Source organism: Calliopsis andreniformis, chromosome 9, assembly GCF_051401765.1.
Source record: "Calliopsis andreniformis isolate RMS-2024a chromosome 9, iyCalAndr_principal, whole genome shotgun sequence".
Taxonomy (NCBI): domain Eukaryota; kingdom Metazoa; phylum Arthropoda; class Insecta; order Hymenoptera; family Andrenidae; genus Calliopsis; species Calliopsis andreniformis.
In genome coordinates this window covers 3,101,020-3,117,172 of record NC_135070.1, presented here as the reverse complement: position 1 = coordinate 3,117,172, position 16,153 = coordinate 3,101,020, and the positions used below count along the sequence as shown (strand labels likewise).

The 16,153-nt window shown below is 33.1% G+C and overlaps 2 protein-coding genes across 6 annotated transcripts; one reads left to right on the top strand and one right to left on the bottom strand.

Moving 5' to 3' along the window:
* Window positions 1–2,851: 2,851 nt before the first annotated feature.
* On the bottom strand, window positions 2,852–5,140 carry LOC143183065 (uncharacterized). Of its 4 annotated transcripts, none has more exons than XM_076384460.1 (6): window positions 4,857–5,140; window positions 4,619–4,776; window positions 4,393–4,535; window positions 3,704–4,318; window positions 3,549–3,619; window positions 2,852–3,472 (listed from the first exon to the last, which is right to left on the bottom strand). In XM_076384460.1, exons 1-6 carry the CDS (start codon window positions 4,949–4,951, stop codon window positions 3,094–3,096), a joined length of 1,461 nt encoding a protein of 486 aa, XP_076240575.1. In that variant the 5' UTR covers window positions 4,952–5,140; the 3' UTR covers window positions 2,852–3,093. The 4 variants fall into 4 exon arrangements, with proteins under 4 accessions (XP_076240575.1, XP_076240576.1, XP_076240572.1 ...); XM_076384461.1 differs by having other exon boundaries at window positions 3,549–3,762; window positions 4,021–4,318; XM_076384457.1 differs by having other exon boundaries at window positions 3,549–4,318.
* Window positions 5,141–5,295: 155 nt separating this feature from the next.
* On the top strand, window positions 5,296–15,319 carry Tnks (tankyrase). Of its 2 annotated transcripts, XM_076385099.1 has the most exons (13): window positions 5,296–5,407; window positions 8,043–8,484; window positions 9,228–9,430; window positions 9,512–9,837; window positions 9,930–10,183; window positions 10,267–10,600; window positions 10,710–10,840; window positions 10,920–11,148; window positions 11,238–11,623; window positions 11,703–12,155; window positions 12,227–12,756; window positions 12,837–13,186; window positions 13,270–15,319. In XM_076385099.1, exons 2-13 carry the CDS (start codon window positions 8,292–8,294, stop codon window positions 13,508–13,510), a joined length of 3,630 nt encoding a protein of 1,209 aa, XP_076241214.1. In that variant the 5' UTR covers window positions 5,296–5,407; window positions 8,043–8,291; the 3' UTR covers window positions 13,511–15,319. The 2 variants fall into 2 exon arrangements, with proteins under 2 accessions (XP_076241214.1, XP_076241215.1); XM_076385100.1 differs by lacking the exons at window positions 10,267–10,600; window positions 10,710–10,840.
* The last annotated feature ends 834 nt before the right edge of the window (window positions 15,320–16,153 follow it).

Genomic DNA, 16,153 nt, shown 5'->3' with positions numbered 1-16,153 from the left:
GCACACGCGTTTTGCGGTTTCACAATGCTTTCCTCCGTCAGAGAAGCGAGACCAAAGCAGATACGGGCCTTCCTGGAGTAACCATCGCTTTATGGCTTTGTACCTCAAATTTATTAAAACATCTTTTAGAAATGAAAACCTAAACTGTTACGCCATTCTTCACTTTGCCTACTTTTAACAAAATATTTTGGAAATCTCTGTAACGTCCACATTTATACGATCAACTATGAAAAAGTTGAATATCGTAGAATGATTATCCATTTTACCAGTTCCAAGATCTTCTTTTTCTATTTGCATGTCGCGACGTCAAGAAAGATACAGAACGTAACGACGTATAAGGGACCATTCGTCCCAATTGCGAATGAAAACGCATTGTAGTCCCGCCGTAAACGATACAAGGAGAAACGCAGCTGCGTCGGCGTCGTTGAAGCTTTGACGCCGAAATAAACGACATTCTTCAACAATTGGGAAATAGCTTCCCGACTGCGAATGCCGGTCACTCTGACGCCATTGTGAATTAGCATATTCGCTTGTCGGACAACCCTTTCGTAGTCTAGCGTGCAAATTTGGCCGCGGGACGTCTTCTTTCAACCCTGTTTATTGATACTTTTATAATCATGCTCGAACCTGGTGGAAATAGAGTCGCGTGAAAAATTCACAAATATGCGGCAAATCGATCGTTGTGTTATATTGTCAAACAGGTTGTGGCAAAAAAGAATCGGAAAATTAACCGCTGATAATGTGAAATGGACCGTTATAGATATTTCAAAATTCTTCAAAGCATTACAAATAGAATATAATTAAAATAAAAATGAAGGTGTGAAATATTATTGATATTAATAATAATATGAAAGTGATTATCTATATTATAGTGCTGAATATAGTATACCAAATGAACAACAGGGTTGCGATACCTTCCTGACACCGAACAAATACCTATATAGTTTACTATGAGAATTCAACATTTTTTATTCTTACAGTTGGTGTGGGCAGAGGTATAGGATAACAAATATTTTTCGAATGGTATTTCTTTATGAGATAAAAGCTTATAAGAGTAAAATTTTCTGTAATCGCTTTGTTTCTTGAAAATTTATTTCGCATAATGTTAGAAATTCAATGCAACGTATTATAACAATCAGAAAAATAAAAATGAAAAATATGCTAATACCTTCATATTGTGCAGTGCGTTAAATTCATAGAATGATTAACTTAATAAATTAAATTTTATTCAAGATCATTTCCTTCGTACAAGAAATTCATTTCAATCATAAATTGATGACCAAACTTTACTACAAAATAAATTTAATTTAATAAATGACAAATGTGGTAACTCGACATATCTTAAGTATACCAGCATGGATTAAAATATACTTTAAATTCTATAGAGAATTCTTCAGTCGTGCAATTTGTTACGCGACAGCCCTCCCTTGCCCTTAATTTCACGGGACCCTTGGAGAGAAGTGCATGAGAAATACGCGCACGGGGGTTGGTTGCTTGACTACTGTGGAAAACCATAGCGAATTTATAGAGTGCTTTTCTTTATATCAGTAAATGTCTAGTCGACTGTCGACCCGAATTTGGAGACTGACAAAGCGTTACTAAATACTTGCACACCTTTACTTGACCTATAATATGAGTTAAAAGAGAGGTTCCTTCCAAAATAGCATGATATCCCAACGTAATATTTTTAAGACAGAACTACTTATTATTCTTACGGCTGCAAGTATTATTTTCCTTTATAGATAACACTATGAAAATTTTTTAAATTCAGAATTTTAACAAAATAATAGAAATAATATTGTCATCTACATTCTCTAAGACCAAACGTTAATTTATGCAGACATAATCTCTACTACCATAAAAGCATATTTGAATTTGCATTTATATTCAGTTTAATTTTTCTATATTTTATTTACACACATAAACCAATTGCGATTATAGAGCAAGCAACTCATGTTGTTTAATAAATATGCTCGACACGTGCATTATGGGTTCTTTGGCGTGGGTGCAGTGCCGCTACGTTACCAAGAACTATAACAGAAAGAAAGTACTTGACTCAAGTCGAGAAAAGTCAGAAGCCCCGACAATAGAGAACACGAGCCACGCCCCAAGAGCGGCGATGATCGAGCACGACGAAACGATCCGATTTAACTTCGAATGCGAGAAAAACAGCGGCAGCACAAGGGCTGGGGGCAGCAAGGTGTGTCGCCAAAGCGGCGAGCTAGGTATCGAGAAGCTCTCTTTGCCACGGCGTAAATTTGACGTTGGCCAAATAAACACATTGAAGCCGGCTACGTTTGAAGTGGTCCCTGTTGACAGGATGACCGTGAACATCGGTCGCGATTGTTCCGTCGACGCTTGTCGGCTTCCTTTTAGTTCGCGGCTCGTTTGCCCTCGTTTCCCTCTCTTTCTCTCTTTCAGCCCCCAGCACATATTGCCAATGACTCCTGGACATCTCTTTTCGAGAAAATCAGAATCATTCTACGCGCGTTCCATCAACCTAGAGCGGGCAAGGAACCAAGCACCTCTGAAGAACCCGCTTGCCATTATTTTCATTCTTCGACCAATCTTTGTGGTGGCTTCAAGAGATATTCACACTGCCGTCAACGAGAATGCTCCTCTACACTTGTCGCTGAGATCTGATCAATTTTGCGTAGACAAATCGGAAAATATATTTAACGAGAATGTGACTTGCTGTAATGCTTAGACGAAACAATTTTTTGTTTTAGGGAAGGAGGTATCTGATTCATCTGTCATTTAGGTATACGCGCGGGTGTGGATGTATTTTATTTGTACATTATATTGTGTATTGGAAAATATTTGCGAATGAATAATTGATTAAAACCATAAGTACTGTTATTTAAGAATTTAATAATTCTTTTAAAACAAACATAATTTTTCTTCTTCTCATCATTGGCTACAAACGCCAATAAAATTAAGAAACAACTTTGTACACATTATACAAAGGATTCCGCGCATAGGAACCTTAGCGAATGATGTAATTGTACCGCTGTAGATAACTGAGATGTTAGTCATCCACAAAATCAGGTCAAGTTACATCAGTATTAAAATATTCCAATAGATTATTATTATCTACGCATCACTGTGCGTCTTCAAATGTATTTTTAATGTAGTTCTATTGATGAAAGTTTTTGAACATATTGGGCAAGAGTGTGTACACGACATGTGAAATTTTAAGTGTTCATTAAGTTGCGTACTTGTCGAGAATAATTTTTTACAAATATTGCACTTTCGTTCTTCATCATTTTCTTCTTCTAGATGTGTTCTTGTATGTTTATCAACTTCGCCGACATTGTCAAATTCCATGGAACATACTCGACAGCTAAATTTCACAGCTCTGAGAATACCTATTTGACTCCCAGTCAAGGGATTAGGTACTGGAAATATATTGTTGGTGTCGCTGATGCTATGTCTCAAACCCTCTTTCTTTTTGTGAGAACTTACATGGTTCCTATAAACATGTTTATATATTAAAATTTATAGATGACAAAAGTCTTGCAATATACTTGTATAATATTAAAAAATACCTATAAGCTTGTTCATTTCTAAATGTTACGTTGCAACTAACACAACGATAATCTTGTTGTTGAGATACTTGCTGTGTTAAAGGAGATGCAGTCACTTGTAAAATCGTATTTTGTAATTTTATGGTAGGATGAACAATTAAATAATGTTGCCTTACATCCTCTTTGATTTCAAATGTGTCTGTACACTGATGACACTTATATGGATATAGTGGATCTGTACTAACATGTAATCTTAAATGTTTATCATAAGTTATTTGTGAACTACATTCACTTTGGCACATATCACATATAAAATGACTCTTAGTGTGAAGATACAAAGATTGCGAGGATGCAAACGTTTTACTGCATACACTACAAGTATTATTCTTCTCTTCTTGATTATCACACTTTTTCATTACATAATACTTATCACAGTGTTCACATTGAAAAGCAGGTTTTGAATCATAAACAGACTTTTTTAATTTACACCCACCTTTAGCACACATTGCCTTCTTATTAATTTTCTGTAAAGATTGATTTCTTGGATCTGTCTTGATAGTGACTTTAGAATACTGTGACTTTTCTTTCTTTAACTGTTCCCATATCATGAGTTTCCTTGACCTTGGACATGGTTTACCGTGTATTTTGTCTATCTGTATTGTTAAACAATATATTTTTTGCCCTATTTCTACATCTTGACACAACTCAGTTTTTAAAAGACCAGATTCAGATATTGAAATTTCATGGCCCAGAGACACATCCATTTTGTTCTCCCCATTTATTTCTTCAACCTGTAATATCATATTTTTTCAATAAACTTTTAGTGTACTTATATAGAAGTGGACAGAATGTTAGAATTACTTACATTCTCTGTTGATTGCATGTAAGGGCTCTGTGGTGGGGTTACTAAACTATGTGAACCGTTATCCAATTTTTTTTGTTTCAATGGTGGACTTTTAGATGATCCCGTCTGAAGTACACTTTCTGCCTTACGTTTCCTCTGTCCTTCTAAAGTAAGAATAAATATTAATATTTGCAAAAGTACTTGGTATTTAATATTTTTCTTATTTTACACATATGTACGTACATACCTTCTGCTTTGTCAAAAATAGATGGAAGAGCATCAGGTTTCAGTTCCTTTGAATTTGTAAAACTTGTTTTCTCAAAATGTAATTCACAAAGATAAAGTGGTTTATCAGTTTCAACAGTATTGTCTAACTGACAGTTCTTAAACCACTGATTTCTTTGACTGAAAAATCCCTTGTAAAATTAACAAAAATGATTTACCGATATTAATGAATAACATAAACAAAAAATGTAAATACTTACACAACATCATCAGGAAACGGAAACAATGAAATATCTTTTCCGTCAATTTTTGTATCTTGATTCGAGGGACATCCATGTGCTTCACAAGTTAACATTATATTGGTAAAAAACGTTATTCAAACGGTCAGTTTACTTATAAAAATCAAGAAAAGTCTTATAAAAGTGAAATTATATACAATTCTACCATAACCTAAAATCTGTAAATTTTTATATAAACACTGCAATTAATGCTCGAAGCAGAAATTTACAAAGCATAAGAGATTAAACTGATGTAAACAAAGTGCAGTTGCATTTAAAACATGGCAGAGATTGCACTATATGCACGATGCAAGTGGCTGTGTACTGGATGATGAATAAAATTTTAACCAATCACGTTTCTCTTTGCCGTCGTCATTGATTCGGATCGATTGGCTATCTTGCTACAATTAAATATGCTTGTCAGTAGCACATAATTTAGAGTAGAATTACTAGAAATTAATCTAAACAAGAAAACGTAGGCAAACATGTATATACTTATACATATTTTTTGTGTGATGCAATGAAAAGAAACGGTAATTGTAATTTTTGTACGTATGCTTCAAATAATGATGAATATGTTGTGTACTTATTGTCAGGAATTGAATTTAATATTTTCGAGAAAGGTGTAAAAACTTAAGAGAACACAAGATAATTCTTATTCTGAAGACGTATTTACTTAAAATAACACATAAATATATTATTCATAAACGTATTTCTTTTCACCATTCTATTGTTTACTATTTCTAAATCCTGTTGCATTTTCACAATATTGAAGTATTGCTTGATTCATTTTTACATAAAGCAGTTACTACATTTGTAATTTTATGGGAAAGGTCGAAGATATTTTTCATTGCTGCTCCAATATTTATTTGTTGCGTTTTTGAAATTTCAAAGTTGAACCTTTCTAATGTCCTATTTATTTGTTTTGGTTTTGGAGTGGATACTACAATATCTGAAAGAGATTACAAACATGTGCTTAATAACTGATTTAATAGTTGCCTAATATAGAAATTTAATTACAAACCTCTGTGTTTAAATTCATTTGAAGAAAATAATTGTGAATATCTTGTGGATAGTTGTAATTGAGTTGGAGAATGCTTTTCATGAATGACCAATTGTCTTGGTGGAGATTTCCAATTTCTAATACTTTCTATATCGTCATGTTCTATATAGCTCAGTTTAATTCTAGGTATTGAAAGTTTTGGTGAATTCAAGAAGTTACCTTTATATCTTTTAAACAAGTGTTTATATTTCCCTAAAAATTATTTATAAAATTAACAAATTAATTTCTTGCTTTTCTTACAATGCAAAAAATATTACCTTTGATTGGAGAAAAATGTAAACTTTCAAGTAACGTTTCAACATTTGTGTAACAGCTACTTGAAAAAGTAAACTGTGGTGAATGTGAAATTATTTCTTTAACCATGGAATTAAAGTGACCTGTTTGTATTGTATAATTTAAACTTTTTTGTAAACTATAATTTAAATCATGCGATATGTCAGAAATCTGTTCTATGCAACATTGAAATCTTTCTTCTATGGATTGTATTATTTTACAGTATTTATTAATTTTTGATTCACAATCTGACAGATCTAATAGAGTATGTACTTTTAGAGAGCAATGTAATTGTTTCAATATTTCATGAAATATCAGTAAAAAAACATGAAGTACTAAACAGTTATTTCTGTATAATCCATGGCTAAAATGCTTGAAATAAAAGTAATCATGAATAATTAAATAAATTATTTACATGCAATTTGATATTAATTTGAATACCTGTATATTATAATTATTAGATAACAGTGTTGCATTATAATCTATCGTTAGAAGTTTATTACCATCAAAACTTTTAGAATTTATGCATACATTTGAAACTAAACTATCTAATGAATCACTCATTCTCTGTAGTTTCTTTAAATCTTTATTCTTTTGAAGTAAATGTAAAATTTTACTCTGAATGTTTGTCTTCCACACTGCAATATACAAATTTGGCAATATTATACTTTAATGTTAGAATTAAATGGTTAATAATTTAAGAGTTAATGGTTTTATATACACACAATCTATAATTTCTGAATTTTCAGGATCTTTTAATTGCTCCACAATTGAAGGATTAATTGGAGCTACCTGTATATATTTTTCTATATTATCTTTTGCCTTAAAGATTGCAGTCTGTATCTCTTTAATATCATTAGATTCATCTCTAAAAAACATTTCCATATAACTTTACATTTGTATATTACATTTAGATGATATTGTATAAAATAGTAAAGGAATTTTACTCTATACAATGTTCATAGCTTTGTGAAATTAATTTTATCCTTTCAGAAAATTCAAGAATAACTATATCTCTTTTTATGTTTGTATTGGTAAAATATGTTCGAGTTATATCATTATTGTTCCTTACATTAGGAGCATTAAATAATGTTATTTGACCTAGAAAAAGATATTTTAACAAATATTTAAAAAAGAACTGAATGGTTTATATTACTTTCTGTTTTGAATATTTACAATTTCTCGCAATGTATGCTCTGAGACTGATTTCTGATATTTTCCACATAATAATTAGAAACTTCATTCCTCCTGCTTTCAGCAAATGAGATATAAGTATTAGTGGGAAATTTACATCTGGATTTTCACTTTTTAAAATTTCCAAATACTGTTTCATCTCTGTGCAATATTGTCTTTCATCTTTCTTTTCCATAATTGGCCATTTAACCATATTTTTAAATTGATTTGCATTGTACACAGACAATAAATAATGAGAAACATAAAGAAAGCCTAATGTATTCGGTTTGTTGAACATTCCCTACAAATGTTGTTAAATAAAGTATACAAATAGCAATTATTTCATCACAATTACATCATACCTTTTTAAATTGTTTTGTACATTCCACTGATGCTGGTACAACTTGCATAAGTAGAAATACATTTTTATAAAATGAATCGTCAATTGACATATTGTACTCCCTAGCTTTATTATTCTATTAGCTGTTAGCTTAGTAATCATAAAATCAAATTTAAATCTATTGAAAAAATGTTAGAAAAAAGGTATACAAACAGAAAATCCTGGGTAATCCCATGTAACACAGAATGTGTATATAATAAATGTAAAATATATTTATTGTAAAATATACAAGCATTAAATTTATTCAAAATTTATTTAGGTGAATGTTCTACGTCATCCTGATAGAAATGAAATTACACTTCATGTAATTTCTCAAATGTAATTTCACATCATGTGTGAATTGTAATGGAGTTTTTAAAAATGAGGATTTCTGATGACATGGTGGCGCCACTGGGTTGTGCCATAGCAACTCATTTCTATACCGTCGTGAAAGCTTTCAACCAACACACTGCTATGAGAGCCAGTGGAGTGTATCCGTCGGACAGTGGCGTGAAAATGGCGGTGTAAAATGGCAGGACGTAGATCGACTTTGACAAATTCAGATTCCCTTTCGGGATCAGGGAACACAGATCCTTTAAGAGAACTGTTCGAGGCATGCAAAACTGGAGATCTCGCAAGGGTAAAGGCGTTGGTTACACCGAAGACGGTCAATGCTCGAGACACTGCCGGACGCAAGTCCACCCCTCTACACTTTGCAGCTGGTAAACTGATTTATTGTATCAACTCTTTCGAATGTTCTTCTATTAAATACTCTTAATGCATAGATTGCAGTTTACCTTGATACATCTATCTTCGATTGGAGGCATAATATTTTAATGTCATGTCGTGAACATGGAATAGTTCAAAAACTGACTTTGATGTTGTCATTTAGCAATTCAAATTATCTTAGCAATTATCTTAGGCAACCGAGAATATTTATGTTAAATCTAGAAGATACTTCAATCTTTTATTATTTAGTTTATTTAGTTAATAAATAAAAATTGGAATACTACAATTGATATTGTAGTTGAGCGAACCTTAGTAGATAAGAAATTATATAAAAGTTATGGAATAATATTTTAAGTTCAGTTTTATATGCATTGAATCTCAGAAACCTGTGCTGTATCTTTTCTAATATCTGTTTATATTTACTGTACATAATAGGCTGATTAAATAATTCAAATAAATATTTAAAAGTTATTGCTAAATATTTGAGAATTTTAAGTTTATATGACTTCACATATAATTTGTTGATTGTGGTCTGGAAAATTAAGAGTTTGGTTATAAATTGTAGGCTTCTGAAGTTTGTATCAAGAAGTATTCTGATCTTTATTATATATGTTCGGGAGACTTTATTAAGTTCTGATATCATAAAATATTACTATGTGATATTTTGATAAATTTATACCTTTTTTGTTGTTTAAAGAACAAAATTATTTAATTATTTTATGTTACAAATATACAGGTTATGGTAGGAGAGATGTAGTAGAGTTTTTACTTTCTGCTGGCGCATCTATTCAAGCACGAGATGATGGTGGTTTGCATCCTTTACATAACGCATGCTCTTTTGGACATTCCGATGTTGTACGACTTTTATTAGAAGCAGGAGCTAATCCAAATACCAGAGACAACTGGAATTATACCCCTCTGCACGAAGCTGCAATAAAGGTATTTATAATTTCAATTAATGCATTAATATTTCATTTGTTTAAGAATTTGATTAAATTATTATCCCATTAATTTTTGCAGGGTAAAATAGATGTATGTATTGCTTTGCTACAACATGGAGCAGATGCAAATATCAGGAATACAGAAGGGAAAACAGCATTGGAATTAGCAGATCCTGCAACTAAACCAGTATTAACAGGAGAGTATAAAAAAGACGAACTGCTAGAAGCAGCAAGATCTGGAAATGAAGAACGTCTTTTACAGCTTTTAAATCCTTTAAATGTAAACTGTCATGCAAGTGATGGTAGAAGGTCTACTCCATTGCATTTAGCTGCTGGGTACAACAGATCCAGAGTGGTGCAAATTTTACTGCAAAATGGTGCGGATGTGCACGCAAAAGATAAAGGGTAAACATTTTTAATTATAAGCTTAACAAATATATGATCTTCAATAAAAAGTAAAACAAACTAATGTATTGTTTTTTGTAATCATTTTATAGAGGTCTTGTGCCACTTCACAATGCTTGTTCATATGGTCACTTTGAAGTAACTGAAGCGCTTCTGAAGCATGGAGCAGCAGTTAATGCTAGCGACTTGTGGGCATTCACTCCATTACACGAAGCTGCTAGTAAATCCAGAGCTGAGGTGTGCTCGTTACTTTTAAGCGAGGGTGCAGATCCGACTCAATTAAACTGCCACAGTAAAAGCGCCATCGATGTGGCTCCAACATTGGAATTGCAAGAAAGATTAGCATGTATGTTTATTATTTTTATGCCATTTGACAAAGCAAAAAAGTACACACAGGACATGAATTTGTTAGATACACTTTAATTGTAGACGAATACAAGGGTCACTGCCTCTTGGATGCCTGCAGGCAGGCAGATCTAACTAAGTTAAAAAAGTACCTGTCCCAAGAAGTTGTTAACTTTAAACACCCATATACTGGGGACACACCACTGCACTGTGCCGTTGCATCTCCTTATCCCAAGAGAAAACAAGTTATAGAATCTTTGATTAGGAAAAATGCTGCCTTAAATGAGAAAAATAAAGATTTTCTTACACCACTTCATGTTGCAACTGATCATTCTCATTACGATGCAATGGATGTGCTGCTTAGACATAACGCGAAAGTAAATGCTTTAGATGGATTAGGGCAAACTGCACTACACAGGTACCGTGTATCGTATAAGAACGTTTGAAATGTTCTATTATTATTTTGCAAAAAGATGTTTGATTTTTTTAATGAAAATTATTATTTATACATATTTATATACAAACAGGTGCGTTAGAGAAGACAATGTGCAAGCTTGTAGAATATTATTATCATACAATGTTGATCCATCTATAGTATCACTTCAGGGCTATACTGCGGCACAGTTAGCTGCAGAAAATGTCCTTAAAATACTACAAGGTTCGAAGTCTAATTTATTTCAGATAAAAAGTATTTTTTGCAATCAAAGAATGTAACTGTTTTCATCTTTGTTTTATAGATCCACCAAGTGGTACTGACGATGCGGAAGCGCAACTCTTAGAAGCAAGTAAATCTGGTGATTTAGCAGCGGTAGAACGAATTTTACAAACAAATCCACACGTTGTTAACTGTCGTGACTTGGATGGTCGGCACTCCACACCGCTGCATTTTGCAGCGGGATTTAATAGAGTGCCCGTGGTCGAATATTTATTGGCACATGGAGCAGATGTACACGCCAAAGATAAAGGGTTAGTTGGTTTTACTCAAATCTGTTATTTCTTTTATGTAAAATATACTATCTAAGTACAATGTTTAAGAACGTGTAATATATGTTTAGTGGACTGGTTCCCTTACACAATGCCTGCTCTTATGGTCATTACGAGGTAACGGAATTGTTAGTGAAACATGGTGCATCAGTAAATGTTGCGGATTTATGGAAATTTACTCCACTTCATGAGGCTGCTGCTAAAGGAAAATACGAAATAGTTCGTTTATTACTGAGGCACGGTGCAGATGCTAGTAAAAAGAATAGAGATGGAGCGACGCCGTTGGATCTAGTAAGAGATGGTGATCAGGATGTCGCAGATTTATTGCGAGGAAATAGTGCTCTTCTTGATGCAGCAAAAAAAGGCAATTTAGCCAGAGTACAACGACTTGTAACACAAGACAATATTAATTGTAGAGACGCGCAAGGCCGTAATAGTACCCCATTACATCTAGCTGGTAAGAAATTTCATTGCTTTTTCATATCTTTTTATATTTTGTAAACTATACGTTTTAACCTAATCATACTTCAATGCAGCGGGATACAATAATTTGGAAGTAGCAGAATTTTTGCTTGAACGTGGAGCAGATGTAAACGCTCAGGATAAAGGAGGATTAATACCCTTACACAATGCTTCCAGTTACGGTCATTTAGATATTGCTGCATTACTCATTAAATATAATACTGTAGTAAATGCGACTGACAAATGGGGCTTTACACCACTCCATGAAGCAGCACAAAAAGGAAGAACGCAGCTGTGTGCTCTTCTCTTAGCACACGGCGCGGATCCTTTCTTAAAGAATCAAGAAGGACAAACTCCTGTGGATTTAGCTAGCGCTGACGATGTAAGATGCTTATTGCAAGATGCTATGGCTTCGCAACAAGTAGTACCATCAATACCATCTGCTAATGGTGGCGTTGGAGTTAGTATTAGTTTGAGTGGTAATGGAAGTAATACTATTAACAGTAGGCCACCCAGTATCGTTGCAGGTAATTTTCTTTTAATTAAGATATATATCGACGGTAAATGTATTTATATACTTATACATGCTACTATTTAGTTCCAGTTACACCGCCGCCACCGCTCACTCAAGAAACAGTCATCATGCCTTCTGGAACAGCTATGACTTTGTGCGTACCTCTTGCGAGACCTTCTTCTTGTTTAAGTCCGATGCCACCATCGGAAACGTGTTCTGAGAGAGATTCCAAAGATTCCTGTAAAGATGGTTCAAACATCACAACTGTAGCTGGTTTCCTCCAAAGTCTGGGCTTAGATCACTTATTGGAATTGTTTGAACGCGAACAGATTACATTAGACATATTAGCAGAAATGGGTCACGAAGATTTGAAGCAAGTCGGAGTGTCTGCTTATGGTTATAGACATAAGTTAATTAAAGGAATGGAGAAACTTTTAAATACCACTGCAGGCACGCCTTGGCAACCAACTATAACACCAGGCACATTGCTGGTAGATTTGTTGACGGAAGACAAAGAATTTTTAGCTGTTGAAGAAGAAATGCAAAGTACTATTAGACAGCACAGGGATAATGGTCATTCTGGTGGAATATTTTCTCGATATAATATAGTTAGGGTATGTTTCATATGTTTTATGTCGATAACTGATGAGTTTCAGCATTTTAGAACCTTACTTATGATTTTTATTAAATATAGATACAAAAGGTGCAAAACCGTAAATTGTGGGAGCGTTATGCGCATAGAAGACAGGAAGTGGCAGAGGAAGTTGGCGCAGCAGCGCCTTCTTCTCCGAACACTGGATCCAGGACTACTCCTGGGTCAACTATGCCTCAGGCCAACGAAAGAATGTTATTTCACGGTAGTCCATTTATCAATGCTATTGTTCAGAAAGGTTTCGATGAACGACATGCATATATTGGCGGGATGTTTGGCGCTGGAATTTATTTTGCGGAACATAGTAGCAAAAGCAATCAGTACGTGTATGGAATATGTGGAGGTACAGGTTGCCCTGCTCACAAAGACAGAAGTTGTTACATATGCCACAGGTAAGTATATAAATAACGTACTTATTTGAATTGTTATTTTTAGAATTTTAGCATGTGTTTTATATAATGTTTATTATTTTTAGACATTTATTGCTTTGTCGTGTTACGTTGGGTAAATCATTTTTACAATTCTCGGCGATGAAAATGGCTCATGCACCACCAGGCCATCACAGTGTGATGGGAAGACCATCGCAAGGTGGTTTGGCTTTTCCCGAATACGTCGTTTATAGAGGTGAACAAGCATATCCAGAATATCTCATTACATACCAAATTGCGAGACCACAGCAAGAAAGTGGAGGAAGCGAAAGTGTCGAGGAACGGTGATCGGAAGAGTCCAGCCCTGCGGCAAGATTAAGAAGTCTCTGTTGCTGTCAGAGGCCTCGAACGTGTAATACTCTATCATAACATTTAAAAGAACTACGATTTCGTTCGGAATCAATTCTTCCATTTTTTATCTCATGTTTCGCTGAAATACGACGACAATTCAGATGAATACGTAAAACAGTAATAGACGAATTTTACCAATATTTATCGATACAATTTGTTTGAAACAAGCAAATGATGGGACATTTAAGTTTTAGCATTTATTTGTGATAATGTAACGGTCCGATTCGACCATGCAATCGTATACATGACTGATTATTGATGTATATTAACTATGGTGTATATATCAAGCTTGAATTAGGATGTCGAAAACCAGCATGATTTTTTAATATAAATCTACGTGTCGGTAAATGTATGTTTGTCCTTAATAATGAATAATGTATTAAATATTAATTATCACGTCTAATCGTTATGAAATTATGGCGGGATATAAAAAATATTTGAAAAGAAAGACATAGTGTTCCTACATCTATGTCAATTTGAATGAAATGATTGTGCTGGTTAAACTACTTTAATTGCACGCGTTATAGGTAAAGTCTGTGGGGGCTGTTTAATTTGTAAATAATTATAAATATATCTTTGCTTAGTCACGAGCACAATCCAAATAAATTAAATTGATTTATCCTAATAGAAAGTTAAAAGTAAAATGATCAATACAACGAGAGGTATTATACTTAGTATTTACAGGTTCGTACATAATTTTCGTTTGAACCCATCCAATAAAATGATTTTAACTTTAGACTTTACCTTTAACATGTATATATGTATGTGCGAGTATTTTATATATTCGGTTGATAGTTCAAGCATAAAATAATACATTCGTGTTAACGATATTATCAACAGGGTTCCTATAAGCTCGTAGTAATGTTGAATACTGTACATACGTATATGTACATCCTATTGTACGTACACTTTTTCTTTCAACGAAATATGACTAATTATATTCATATGACCGGAGTTTGGTTTTTACGCGGTGATAAACAAGTTAAAAGCTACACTTTTATCTTTTAAAGTACATAATTAAATTACTTTTTTTTCCTTATACATTTGTAACATAATATAATTTTATCGCAATTTGAGGTATCCTATTGCGTTCAAGGTCAACGCAATACTCCGAAAATAGAAAATTCTTATTAATTATTTATTGAAATTGTTGAAATGATCTCTTTAAGTAATAGGGATAATCATTACTTCGAATAATTCGCGGTATCACATTATTTGTACGTAATGTATGTACATCATGGCATAAACTTATTCCTTGTAATCCGAATGAAAAAAAAATGAGATACGAAAATAACATAATCGTAAGAGTGTGAGTATCAGGAAACATAAGTTTCCATAGTATCTCTGTACACTCCGAATAATCATTTAGGTGACGGTTTTATTTATGGGTGTGTATATATATATACATATGTCAAGCATGTGTTCGTTAAGTAAGTGCTCAAGATTATGCAAGAAATCCATATTTGTTACTTCTTGATTCTTGTATAAACACGTAAACAAATCAAATGTAAACTCTCTAACAAAAAAATCTGTCCCTGCGTGTGTGTATGTATTGTTGCATTCGAAACAAACAGTTAACGAGCATAATTTATTATCATGCTTGAACTGTAAAAAAAAAATGGACTGACTCAAAGGAAAAAATTCTTTTTACCGTTATGTTTTAATCTTATATTTTTCTTTCTAATTTCCTTAATCTGCGATTGATTGATCTTGAGAATTGAAAAAATATGAAAACATCAAAAAACTTCTAGTAATTCAATATTCACTTATTTATTTAAACTTTAAAAGATAACAAACATGGTCCAGCTAACGTTGCGATTTGTATAATAATTTCTTTACATTTCATGATGTGTACTAAAAGGAAATACATATCAGGTTTTAGGAGTTTGTAATCTTTTCTACAGTGACAATAGACTTAACGGACCACGCTAGAACATAATAGACACCTTTTGCGCCTGAAGAAATATGGCGGGGTGTCGTGTTACCGGAAAGTCGTTTATATCTGCGTTTACCCATATACGTGACAATGACGAGGAAACAAATGAATCTACCTTATTTCCACAACGAATAATCGACAAGTTAAAACCGCGCGTCCTTTCCAAATTTCATGTTATCGATGTGTTATCTTTCTACTGAAAGAAAATGGCTATAATTCTTACGCATATTTTTATCGGTAATTACTTTCCAGTTCAAATTGTTGTAAATATTTTCCTAGATTGAGGAAATGGTTTAAGGAAATAACTGATTCATTTTATGATTCATGAATTTTATGAACTACACACAAAGTATCTATGCGTATAATTCTATGACTGCAAATGGTGCTTTTAAAGTTTAATTATAGCACACAAATGAATAGTCAGTTCTATTTTATTCAATAGGAAGACTTAAATTGGAAATATCACGATACAAGTTCATTCAAATTCTACTATCTTTATCACGTTTTTAATTTACATTTCTCAATACAATCGCCCTATGTTAAGTATAAGAACGTATTGCTCAGGAACACAAATTTTCAGTATATGAAACTATAACTCATAATATAAAAATATCTTTTATCTCGGTAATTAACAGAATGACGAA

What these genes read in the sequence shown, in the direction of transcription:
- LOC143183065 (XM_076384457.1), bottom strand. Translation starts at nt 4,951, where the DNA reads ATGTTAACTTGTGAAGCACATGGATGTCCCTCGAATCAAGATACAAAA. An exon ending in CCGTTTCCTGATGATGTTGT is followed by an intron (nt 4,777 to 4,856) that starts GTAAGTATTTAC and finishes GGGATTTTTCAG; the next exon opens with TCAAAGAAATCAGTGGTTTA. An exon ending in TATTTTTGACAAAGCAGAAG is followed by an intron (nt 4,536 to 4,618) that starts GTATGTACGTAC and finishes TTCTTACTTTAG; the next exon opens with AAGGACAGAGGAAACGTAAG.
- Tnks (XM_076385099.1), top strand. Translation starts at nt 8,292, where the DNA reads ATGGCAGGACGTAGATCGACTTTGACAAATTCAGATTCCCTTTCGGGA. An exon ending in GGGCAAACTGCACTACACAG is followed by an intron (nt 10,601 to 10,709) that starts GTACCGTGTATC and finishes ATATACAAACAG; the next exon opens with GTGCGTTAGAGAAGACAATG. An exon ending in TGTCCTTAAAATACTACAAG is followed by an intron (nt 10,841 to 10,919) that starts GTTCGAAGTCTA and finishes TTTGTTTTATAG; the next exon opens with ATCCACCAAGTGGTACTGAC.